This window comes from Mustela nivalis, assembly GCF_964662115.1.
Source record: "Mustela nivalis genome assembly, chromosome: 6".
Lineage (NCBI taxonomy): Eukaryota > Metazoa > Chordata > Mammalia > Carnivora > Mustelidae > Mustela > Mustela nivalis.
The window spans coordinates 103,860,954-103,873,283 of record NC_139025.1 but is presented as its reverse complement, the minus strand read 5'-3'; the positions used below and the strand labels follow the sequence as shown (position 1 = coordinate 103,873,283).

General features: G+C 44.4%; 1 protein-coding gene across 3 annotated transcripts in view; it reads left to right on the top strand.

Moving 5' to 3' along the window:
* Positions 1-12,330, top strand: part of TLN2 (talin 2) — a 422,410-nt gene that overhangs the window by 290,285 nt on the left and 119,795 nt on the right. For all 3 annotated transcript variants that reach the window (XM_082737314.1, XM_082737312.1, XM_082737313.1), the window contains 6 exons: positions 344-510; positions 3,990-4,118; positions 5,325-5,438; positions 7,481-7,594; positions 9,988-10,122; positions 12,015-12,143. In XM_082737314.1, the coding sequence (XP_082593440.1) occupies positions 344-510; positions 3,990-4,118; positions 5,325-5,438; positions 7,481-7,594; positions 9,988-10,122; positions 12,015-12,143 (788 nt within the window). The remainder of the gene's footprint in view (positions 1-343; positions 511-3,989; positions 4,119-5,324; positions 5,439-7,480; positions 7,595-9,987; positions 10,123-12,014; positions 12,144-12,330) is intronic.

Here is a 12,330-nt window from a genome sequence, read left to right as displayed (position 1 = left end):
AAGTAGTTCTTGAAGGGAGGTAAATAACATTTTCTAAATAAATATTTTACTCAATCGCATAATAACTTTTTGTATAACTTTGTTCCTGCCTTCTCTTTCCAAAGTATTCCTCTTTGCTTCCTTGTGTCCTGTTGATCCCTCAGGGTTCAAGGTGAAAGTTGGTTGTGTTTGGGGTGGATAGTCCTACCAGCCACCGGGAGTATTTTTGGTCCTGGGTCTAAGGACTAGAGTTTGGGGGCTCCCTTCTCTCTGCCCCCTTGCCAGAGGTGTGGAGACTAGACTGTGCAGGTTTTGAGCTTTAGAAAGCAGATGGACAGATGGCATTCTCAATCTCATCCCATAGGTGAAATGGTGCGCCAGGCCCGGGTCCTGGCCCAGGCCACCTCAGACCTCGTCAACGCCATGAGGTCTGATGCAGAAGCTGAAATCGACATGGAGAACTCAAAGAAGCTCCTGGCGGCCGCGAAACTCCTGGCCGACTCCACGGCTCGCATGGTGGAAGCTGCAAAGGTATTGGATTGGATTTGTTCAACGGGAAAGGGAACATTATTAAGAGTTAGGATTATTAAGAGTTAGGACCTGAAGATAAAGAACGGTCAGCAGAGTGTGCATTTTTGTGGTTTAAGACCTATACGGTTGTGTCACGTTTGACCTTGTTGCACTGGGAAAGAAGGGCATGGAACATGAGAATAACACTCTTTGAGGGGGCTGGTGCTGACTCAGCTGTCGGGGACAAAGTCCTTGCTCAGTGAGCGCGCTCTGTGTGCTCTGTGCTGGAGTGGGTGGGGGCGACGGGCGGGGATGGGGGGTGGTTATCGCCACCGGCTTACTGCAAGTGGTGATTCATTTAAACTGGAGATGATCAACAGCAGATTCAAATAGGCCTCTTCTTTTGCCTGCAACCTGAATATTACTTTGCCCTCCATTTGACTTCACTGTAAACTCCCATCAAGATTTTACATAGTAGAGGGCTTCCTGCCTCACTCTCCTTCAAATCCCAGTAGCGGTTTTAAATATTATATAACAGCCTGAATGAAGAGTGAAGAGTCAGCTCTCTGCTCTTTTGACAGCTAAGCTTCAGCATGCAGCTTCTAAAAGCCAGTGATGTTTATCTCCGGGCTCTGTTTCAGAGCCCCTCCATCATAAAACATTAAAATGCACATGTCTCAGTTCTGCCCCCAAAGACCCTGATTCACAAGGTCACTGGGGGGGACTGTGTGTGTGCCTGCAAGTAAGTTCCACAGAATATTCTGATGCCCACTTTGAGGTGAGGACTGCATTCCGTGGATAAAGCTGTCTTTTTTAATGTTCCTCTTTTTGTTATTATGCAACTCGTGTGCGCTTTTGGAGAAATTAATGGAAAAAGCAGATGGCTATAAATAAAATAAAAATCAGCTTAAGATAACAAGTTTAATGTATTTCTGTGCATTTAAGATTCATTAAAAGCCCCCACATTGTATCCTAATCTCCCTGTCCTCCAGCAGAATACTAGTGCATCTCAACCTACCTAGCCTGTGACTTCTTTGACTTAAAATGTGTTATGACATGCGGTGAATCATGTAGAGCTTCCTCAACTGACTCACCATTGTAGTCACTGAGGGTCTGTGATTTCTTGGAGGTACCTCGTGAACAGGCTGAAGAGAAACCCAAGGAGGGGCAGGGTCTGAGCTTCTTCCTCTGTACCCTTAGCCCTGTTTCAGCAGAGAAGCTCTGCCCTTAACTGCCCCTCTTAGCCAAATCTATTTATTAGGGATTTATGCAGTGGTTATTTCTTTATGGTTTTTATGAATTCTGCCCCCTGCTTCTAAGTCTAAGCATAGCTATTTTAAGCAAACTTTCATCTGCTGGCACAAAAATTAACTGGAAGACTGGAAAGAAGTTTAGTGCAAAATCTAATCAGTCCCTATTAACAAATAGGAAAATAAAAACTTGAAACAATTAAGCCTACTATCACATAATCAGGATCGAGCTGGGACCATTGTGTATTTTCTGTTTCTAGATTTTTGGTGCTCACCACACCTTACTGAATGTACCACATTAACAGAAACTTGTTTACATATTTATTTCTGATTATTTCTATCAGATGAGACAATAGTGTTTCTATACATTTTTTTAGTTAAAAGTTGTCACAGGGTCTTGATGACAGTATTTTAATTGGCTGAATTTTGTTGAAAGCTAAAGGATCTATGATGGTTAAAGCTCCAAAAAATATATTTATGTCCAGAAAAAAATACATTTCATAATCAGTAACCAAGATTTTGGACCAAGACTAGTACCTCATATGCAATGGACATTCATTGTGAAAGAGATGTTGCTAAGGAAGGATCCACCTGCCCACTTCAGACTTCAAGTGCAGAAATGATGGTTTCCTGCTGCCCAAAATACCAGAGGAAGGCAAGTGTAGGAGTGGTTTAAATATCTGATGACCAAGGAAATAAAATAAAATGATTTTTCTAAATTTGTAAAAGAATACAAAAGTAGCCCAAACAATCTTTCACACGTGAAACACCAAAACAGAATTATTTTTTGTTGCTAGAAAAACAAAGTCAAGACTACTTAGAGTGTTGCAGTTTGAAAGAATGGAAGATTCCCTTCAAAAGGATTGCCAGAACACTTCCGTCACAGATGTTAAAACTATTCCAGCCAGGATAAATTCCTATAGCTTTTTTTGGGTCTGAATTCCTATAACTTTTATAAATAGTTCAAAGAAATCGGTTCTTGTAAAGGGTCAATTTGGCAAGTTGGCCCCATTTGGAAAATGGAGACATGGGAAAATCAATTTTCGATAATTGGCGTGTGTGTTCCTGCTTTTGTCTCTGCCTTGTGAGCAAATGTTATCACCCTGAAGTGTTCATGAAAAAAAACTCATTCACCTGCATATATTAAGAACTGGTCTGAGAACATCCAGACTCCGTGAGGAAAATCTCAATCTCTGCTTCTATTGCAGGTGGGAGTGGAAAGCTGGATGTGCTTTAAGTCTTTGTTAATTACTGTGCAGTAAAATTATGCATTCTTTTTTTTTAAGATTTTATTTATTTGAGAGAGAGAGAGAAGAGAGCATGAGAAGGGGGAGGGTCAGAGGGAGAAGCAGACTCCCCACCAAGCAGCCTGATGTGGGACTCCACCCTGGGACTCCAGGATCATGACCTGAACCAAAGGCTCAACCAACTGAGCCACCCAAGCTCCCTAAAATTATATCTTCTTCCCACATTGCCGTTAGCCTTTTCCCTACTTCAGAATTCCACCCATCTAAATAAAATCCATTTGCTTTCCTGAGACACTTGAAGCTACATCAACACAGTGTGGCCATGGCCATGCATGGCGCCTTTCTCTTTCCCTGCCAAAATAAGGAGCATGGGATATCTCCCATTATTCGATGCAGAGGAGTACCAGCTCTGCTTGGCTGTCCTCTCCAACTCAGGTTTTCCAGGAATGCAGTTTCTAGGCATAGTCTTTCTTGAATAGCATTTCCTTATATTTTGGATGGCAAATATATTTCCTTATATTTTGGATGGCATTCCCTACCCCTGTTTGTCTGTGTTCTTAGCCCATCCACATTAACTAGTGTTGCAAGACGGGAGTCTTTCAGCAGTGACGTGTGTCTGTCGTGCCAATTAAAATGAAATTCTCCTGGAGAGATTTGGGCGGGAGGGGCGGGGGGAGGATGTGTGTTTATCTTAACATCTTTGAAACCATGGCAATCGGACCACAAGTTAGTTTACATGGATGACCAAGGCTAAGATCTCAAGTGTTTAATTATTACCATTGCTTTTCTCCTCTTTACTGCTGCAGTTTTGAAACATCCCTGGTAGTTTTTTTATGTTGTTATGAGACGAAACATCTGTATTGTAAAGATACTGCTTGACGTGTTTGCTCTGTCTGCCACATATTTTATATTACCAGGAGAAAGTAAAACAGAAGGCACGAGTTCAGCATCTATGGCACGCTGCCGCATGGACCTCTCAGAATCTCTCTTTTCTCCTCTTCAGGGGGCTGCAGCCAATCCTGAGAATGAAGACCAGCAGCAGAGACTGAGAGAAGCTGCCGAGGGTCTCCGGGTGGCAACCAACGCCGCTGCCCAGAACGCCATCAAGAAAAAAATTGTCAACCGATTGGAGGTGGGTAAAGAGGCTGGTTTCCTAGGATGTCTATTTTAGATTGCAAAGAGTTACTTGGAAGAGTACCCAAATGAATAAGGCCATGCCCGTATAAAGGAAGCTACCGCAAGATGAACGATGGAGTTGAATAGTTAAGATACTCATAAACAATTAGAAATGTTGCTTTAGGTACGTTGTGCATTTAGGTTCAATGGCACACTGACACTTTGAAAAATAGCTTCACCTCATGGTTTCAGTAAGCAAAGTCTTCTGAGTTTAGCGTTCTTGAATAGAATTCCTTTTTTTTTTTTTTTTAATTTTTTAAGGAGGAAATGGGAATTTTTGTCCTCTTGGCATTAAGGGATATGCATGTTCAGAAAGGACCTTTAGCTGACAATTTACTTATTTTGTCAGAAGCAATGACTCTGTCAGGACTCCCAGTAGAAAATACAGACGTGGAAAGACTGGAGAATGGGGAGCAGGCTTTGGCGGAGAGATGGGGATAGAGTCATAAGAAAATATTTTTGTCATTTTTCAGAGCATGTACTTACTCTGGGGTGCAGAAAAAAGGAAGTAGCAGTAGGCACAAAGTCTGTAAGAAAATAAATCTCTCTCACAAAGGTTCACGGGAGACTCTTACACTAAAATTTGGGAGGTTGGAGGCCGAGAACCTGCCTGTCTGGTGAATCCCTCCATGTAGTCTGCTGGATTCTGGAACAAAACTGGCCTCCTTGTTCTTGGAAGGATGTGACAGACACAATTGAGTTCTCAGGTGGGGAAGTCTGGGCCTTTCTGAAGCGAGGCTTCCCACAGGCAGCCAGAGGAGAGCCATGAGCACACCAGCGTTTGTCCTGCTTGTGGGGAAAAAAAAAAACAACTCCCCTAAACCATTTAGACTTGATGCCACTTATCAGTGCCATCGTGGTCTTGGAATTAATTGTCCCTTATCTTTTGGAGAGAGACAAATGAACACCGGAACCTGAGCTCTCAAGCGTGCCTGTCTTTATCGCTTGTCCCGAGGATTGTAAAGCACACAGAGATAATGGGGTATTGTTAGACGAGGTTCATCGGTGACATTCAGAAGGCAGGGCCTGGGCCTGCAGCACCCTTTCTTAGACAGGCAGCTCGCCCGTGCCAGCCCCTCAGTTGGGAGAGGCACGTATCTGTGTGTGTTTGTGTCAGGGGACACTCAAAGCCCGGCTCACCTCCTGTCGCTCTCCTGTCCAGGTGGCAGCCAAGCAGGCTGCAGCCGCCGCCACACAGACCATCGCCGCCTCTCAGAACGCGGCCGTGTCCAACAAGAACCCCGCCGCCCAGCAGCAGCTGGTCCAGAGCTGCAAGGTGAGCTTCCGGCTGCCCGAGAGCTGGGTCTGCTGTGGATGACGCTGACGGCCCTTAGGGGGCCAGGTGCTGGGATCATTCGGTTACGACTGATCACCCAGGCCCCGATGGAGTGTGCTCAGGCTCCCATGTTGCAGGTGTGCGCACACACACACCAACACACAAGCATCTGGCTTTTGTCTCATAAGTGGATGGCCTGTGTCTGAAGGGAGAGTATGGTGCTTTTTCCAGCATTGCCTTCCCTTTGTCTAGATTTTTGGCTTTCTCTTCAAGAGACCAAATCAAGGAGGATCATTAATAAGGCCATTTTAGGGCTCTGAAATGGCAACAAAGCATTGAATTTCCAGAGTGCCTTTCTCCTTCTGAGAGATGGGCCTCGGCCTTCAGTGTGTGCTGAGTCCTGCTTCGTGTGGACTCCCGCATTAATTTCATTCCATCAGGCCTCAGGGCTCATGTGCTTTGGGGCTCTCCTCTGTCACACATTTGTTCTTCTGAGACCCGGACCTTGATGGCATGTTGAAGCCAATGTGCCCCAAAGGGTGCAGTGAACCCCTTTGTTGCTTCTGCAGGCCCAAAAAGTTCACTCTCCCAGGACACCCCTGAATGGTGCCAGACACAATGTATAATTGTGTCACTATTGCCCACGTGTTGGTGGTATGTCTGCCTGGAGTATCTCAAAGGTGTTCGCAGTGAGCAATGGAGGATGAGTGGAAAGCTGAGTCTGTGCCAGTGTTTGAGAGTTGACTGCACTATCCCCCCTTTTTCTCATCTCCTCTGTGACACCGTTCACATGGGAGACGGGTTACCACTTCTACCTCAGAGATGGCTTTACTTCTGAAGAGAACCAGCCAGAGCCCTCCAAGTCCTGATTCTGGGTTCTCTGAGCCTCCCTCATCCCCCACAACCTGAGGAGCAGAAAAGACTCAGTGATGAGTAAGGCCTGGTCCTTGGGACTATATGGAGAATGAAGGGCTTTTCCTGCAAGCCAGGGCCCTGTAGGGGGTGTGTGTTGTCTCCTAGAGCCTTGGGTCACCTGGCAGCACAGGTGCTGAGAAGAAAACCCTTCTCAGAGAGCATTTGCTTCTCGTGTCCAGGACAGTCCTACAAGGTGGATTAACCCCCTCCCGTTTTTGCAGAGACTGAAGATACTCAGTGCCTGGGCATCATGTCAGGAAGTAAGAGCTTTACTGTATATCAGGTTGCAGAGGAGAGAGGAAAGTGGCCCAGATTACTGGAGCCAGTCCTGAAGAGAATCTGAGGAAAAATCTCATCGAAGTATTTTTTTTAACCCTTGCTGGAATGGGTTCCCCAAAAAATAGGTCAGCAGGCTGGTATACACGTAGGACCTTCATCAGCAATGGGGGCTACTGTGCTGTGACCGTTGAGGACTTGGCCAGTCAGGTGAGCACTGGTCTCAGAGGGGAGAACACAGCAAAGGTAGAAGGTTGGTCTCCTACGGCACCGAAAGGCGGCTCCTTCCTCCTCCACCCTGGGCATTGGGATTTCCAGTTTGAGAAATGAGGAGGGCTACTCCAAGAGTGAAGAACCGTAGTGACAGGAAAGGAGACGGCCAGAACGCATACCTGCCAAGTGAGAGATCGAAGGAGAGACTTCAGCTGGAAGATGAGGACTTCTCATACTTTTTTCTCTTCATTACATTATGTGACTTGAGTTTATCCACTGGTGAATTGTAAAGATTCTTTGTTTGCTTTGAAACTCTAAACCGTAATTGGCCAGGTTGGTATTTGTTGCAAGTGGGCAAATGCTTTTCAGACCTCCTTACGGAGACTCGTACTGTGCTTAAATGCACTGGGGACCTTCAGGAGCACAGGGTGGAGCGTGTGTGTGAGAGAGCTATCCAGAGGTACTGTGTTAAAAGATTCAGTGTTTTAAGGACCTATCTGGCTTCCAAGTGCTGGGTAAATGCAAGGTTTGGGACAAGCATGGCCCTGCTGGAATAGCCCATCCCAAAAACATTGTCCCTGGGGTCCTTCCTATCTTGCTAAGCTGTGCTCTGTTTTAATTCTCTTTGCTTCCTGTAGGCGGTGGCTGACCACATCCCTCAGCTGGTCCAGGGGGTGCGAGGGAGCCAAGCCCAAGCAGAAGACCTTAGCGCCCAGCTGGCTCTCATCATCTCCAGCCAGAACTTTCTCCAGGTAACAGAAGCAGTCACCTGGGTTGTTCCCAGAGCTCCCCCACCCGTGGGGTAGGGGGTGCCCTTTATCCTTAGGGAGAAAAATTACCCAGTTCCACAGTCACGGCCAAGTCTTTGCAGTGAGCAATCCTTTGAAGGCCTTCCCACTGTATTTCCAATTTCAGGAGAGGTGGATTTAGCTTGGCAAAGCAGAATGTTGCTGTGCAGGGAAATTGCCCTGGGAGATGGCCCATAATCCATTTCTCTTGGGAGTCTCATCTTTATTTCTCCTCTATGAGAAAAAACATGGGATAAGTGGCAAGTTTTGTTGAACAGCCTGCTCCTAGGTAGAGCTCTCGGTCTGCCAGTTTCCAGAGAGTCTAATGCTGTTATTCACAGACTGGGGGTAAAAGAAGTGGTAAGTGCATCTTCTCCAAAGGCGGGATCTTTTTTTGTGGCAGTTGTACAATTGCTAAGTGTTGTCTGTTTTTGCTGGCTAAGGGGTGGATTCATTTTAAGAAAAATAAAATGAGACTATGAAGTGGTGGGAAAACTCCCGTTTTATGTACTCCTTGTATTCAGATCCCTTGGCACTTCCTGTCTACTTGTATCTCCCGAACAGATCCTCTTCCTTGTCGTTTTCTAGTTGAACCTGTGCCTATAGGACTCACTGATACCTCTGTTGAGCCAATTTTCCAAGCACTGTAACTCCAGCACGAGCTGAAGGCAGATGCTTAACCGACTGGGCAACCCAGGCGCCCCTGCATACATCTTTTTAAATTGGGATTATTGTGTGTAGACTCTGCCCTTCATGTTAACATTTGTACTATGAGCGTTTTTGGTTTTAAGTCATCCATCGTATGGCCACAGCCACGCTCTGCTTGGCTCTTCCCTTGCCACTAGACCTACAGGTGGTTTTCAGTTATTTGCCATCATAAACAACCTGTGACAGGATAAAAGTCGTCATGTGTGCTCAAATATTTGTTCTTCTCCTGAATTATTAGGATAAATTCCCAGAAATAGGATTGCAAGTGGCTTATTTTTATCTCGGGGCTGTTGAGCATTGTGGCTTGGACATGTGTTTCTCTTCTCATTGGGGTGGTTTGAGGGTCTGGAGCCAGTTGGGTTGTCCCCTCCATGGGCAGGCTTCGAAGGTTTTATGATAGAGCCATGTAGACATGTTTCAGGGTCCACTCTGTCCCCGCTCTTATTTTTCCTTTTCCTTTCATTCTTTTAATTTTGCCATCACAGACACATCAGAAGATAATAAGAATAAGGCAAAGTTAGAAATAAGTGGAAATGGAATTAACAGACCAAAGAGTTGAGAATATTTTAAACTTCATTCATATGTGTTGTAAAATGGCCCTTCTGAAAGGCTGAATGAATCCAAGTTTACGTGTGGCCATGCATGGATGGAGCACGTTTTCTTATACATCTTTTCCAAGTTGGGGACTTCAGCATTTAAAAACTAGGTTGTTGATAGTTTTTGAAGTTCTTATTGTTTGACTTTGCGTTTCCTTGATTGTCACGTGTTAAATGGGTTTCATGTTTCAGTTGTTTTCATTAAGTGAGTTTATCAACTTACATTTCAGGCTGATTTTTTTTAATGAATTCTCCTGTGTTATTTAAATATTAAAAATATTAACTTCTGTCATTAATGTTTATTTTCTGACAAATTGTTTAAGCATTACTAAAAGCAGTTTTATATAATCTATATTAAAACCCCTAAAACATTTTTTCTTTGGTCCAAATTGTACTTTTAAAGTTTTATACAAAGAAAATTACGAATGTGTGAAAAATTTTAGCTACAAAGCTTTTGTCATATTATGGTTTATTACACTGGAAAACTGGAAACATACCCAACACCACAGGACTGAGAAATATTAAGATACATACAGTGGAATACTAGATAGCTCTTAACTTTGGAAAATAGAATAAATAGTATGATCTTATTTTTGGAAATATGTATGCATGCATATAGACATCTGTGCATGGTGAGATTATCCTGGGTAGTGAGATGTGATGTGAGAGGTCATTTTCTTTCATTTTATCTGTCCACATTTTTTAAAGCAGTCTATTGGATGTATCTGAGACACAGATTAGAGAGCTATTCTAAGAAACACAAAGAAATGTTTTTAATAAACTCTCTTTGAAATCGGTTTTAAATGAGAATTTCATTATTTTGCCCTCTCTCCATGATGCATACTTTGTTTTCTTTGTCTTTACATTTCTAGAGCTTACTGCCCTAGTGTATCTGATCTGGGGTGGCCATTTTCAGGGGTAGTCTAGATGGTTGTGGTCTTCCTTGGTTTAGGGCTCAGTAAGTTCTGACTGATTTGCGGCATGGTTGTTTGGGTCTCTGCTCTGACTTCTGCTGCTCAGGCACCGTCTCGCTCTCTGCTCATCTCCTTACAGCCTGGAAGCAAGATGGTGTCCTCCGCCAAAGCTGCCGTGCCCACTGTGAGTGACCAGGCTGCGGCCATGCAGCTGAGCCAGTGTGCCAAGAACCTTGCTACCAGCTTGGCGGAGCTGCGAACTGCCTCGCAGAAGGCAAGTGGACCCTTGTCACAGCAGTTAGCTCGCTGGGAAAGGAGCTGCAGATGCCTTACTGTGGGATGTGACCTGGGGATGACCCAGGACCGGAACACTGCTGGGCATATTTCTGGGCAGAGCTGTCTGTTCCGTTTGCTTGATCTTTAAAAGATGCCCATGTAGCTTAGCCACTCTCCTAGACTTAGTTGACCCGCCTTCCAGTTGCACAGGACTTTTGTTAAACTATTTTAGGTTATATGCTCCTTCCCCCTCCCCAGTACCCCGGGAACAAGCGATGGTCCATTGTTCACAATCTTAGGGGAGACAGGTAGTCATCAGTTTCTTGGTGCCAGGTAAATTGTAGGCCAGAATAAGTGATCATATCTTCCAGGTATTATTTTGTGGATTTAGTGAGTTATTTAGGCAGCAAATTTATTTTGGGGGAGGGGAGGAGACAGGTATTTATATTATCTTTTTTGCCCTGAAAATTTTCCCATTTTACATGGGAATATCCACCTTAACAAGGTCCTCAATAGAACAGAATTAAGGATTAGGGAGTTTCTGTCTCTAGCACTTATTAATTATCAACGGGCCTCATTACTGTACTGTTTGATATGTTATTAGCATGACATTCTGTCATGAGTTCATTTTTCCTCATTGTAGTGATCCCTTTATCAGAACTGGAGGCCTCATACATGAGCAAGGGGAGAAGGTTAGAAGCTGATTTGAATCCTTAATATGAACAGTGTACTGCATCACCAAAGGAAAATATCCAGAGTTTTAGGATAATGTTCAGCTGGAAAAAAATATCTCAAGTTGTGTTTCTCAACAAGAGGTCCAGGGACCATCTGCACTGGAATCCCCTGGGAGCATTCAGAATGCAGGTGCCCAGGCCTCACCCCTGAGCAGCTAAGTCAGTGTCTGTGGTCATAGAACCTGAACATCTGCATTTTATGAGTCTCATCAGTAAGCCTTAGGAAGAGTCACACCTCAACTATTTCGAGGCTATGAGCCTCAAAGTGGGACTCAAGCAAGACTGTCCACTGGATGTAAAAAGATATTAAGGCTTTAAAATATAAGAGTGGAAGCTCTGCTGTTAGACTGCCTGCATGCAAATTCTGGCCTTGCCGTCGACTCATTTTTTGTGACCTCAGCAAGTTAATTAACCTCTGTGCCTCAGTTTCTTCACTATATACTATTGGCACATAGCAATCAGTCAGTTAGTATTTACTGCTCTTGTTGTCACTGTTAACTAAAAATAAAGAAAGAAATTATGATTTACCTGTATTTGACATACTGGTCTATAATTTTACACCGATAATTTATTAACATGTATATGGAAGGGGATGTGATCAAAGCATTTGGAGACCAATATCTTAAATGATCAAGAGAATGAAGTAGTTTTCTTAAAACGATTGCTAAGGAAAAGAAAAATCCTTTTTGTGATTTTCAGTATGGAAAGGTAATGGTTTGTAGTCTAGAACTTCGTAGAGACTCAATAAGGTTGATAACAGCTTGCCCCCATAGTCCTGGGTTCATTCGTTCATTCCTTCTTCAGCCACTCACCACATGCTTTTCAAGCCTCTGTGCTAGGTGCTCTCTCTCTCTAGAACCCAGAAACACTGAAGAAGGATTCTCTTAGTCTGAGCGACAGATGCATTGTGGATAAAAATAGCTTCAAGGAGACTTTAAGTATATCCACTTATGAGACATACATAATTGATTATTTAGGGAGGTCAGGACAGACCAAGGTTGATTTTGTTCTATCAGAAAACACATACTCCACTGGCTTCCTGTTGCCAGGGTTGGAGAACCACTGGGAACATCCAGAAAGGCATTGGGTTCATTGCAAAGTACTGGGGACGCTTTTCCCGGACAGACTGTACACATATTCCCAACTCTGTTGCCAGGCCCATGAAGCCTGTGGTCCTATGGAAATCGATTCAGCGCTGAGCACCGTGCAGACACTCAAGAGTGAACTGCAGGACGCCAAGATGGCTGCTGTGGAGAGTCAGCTGAAACCGCTTCCGGGGGAAACGGTAAGGGATGTTAGAGCCTGCTGTGGGTTGGGACTCTGCCTCATGTCAAGATCACGGTGAGGCATTTTTAGAAGCTGGAGTTGGTGGCCCTGAATCACACACATTTTATAGGCAAAGCCCTAGAAGAGCCCAGTTTTTAAGAACTGCGTTGAGGTAAAGATGGCCCGGAAGGGGCCCCTGGTCATGG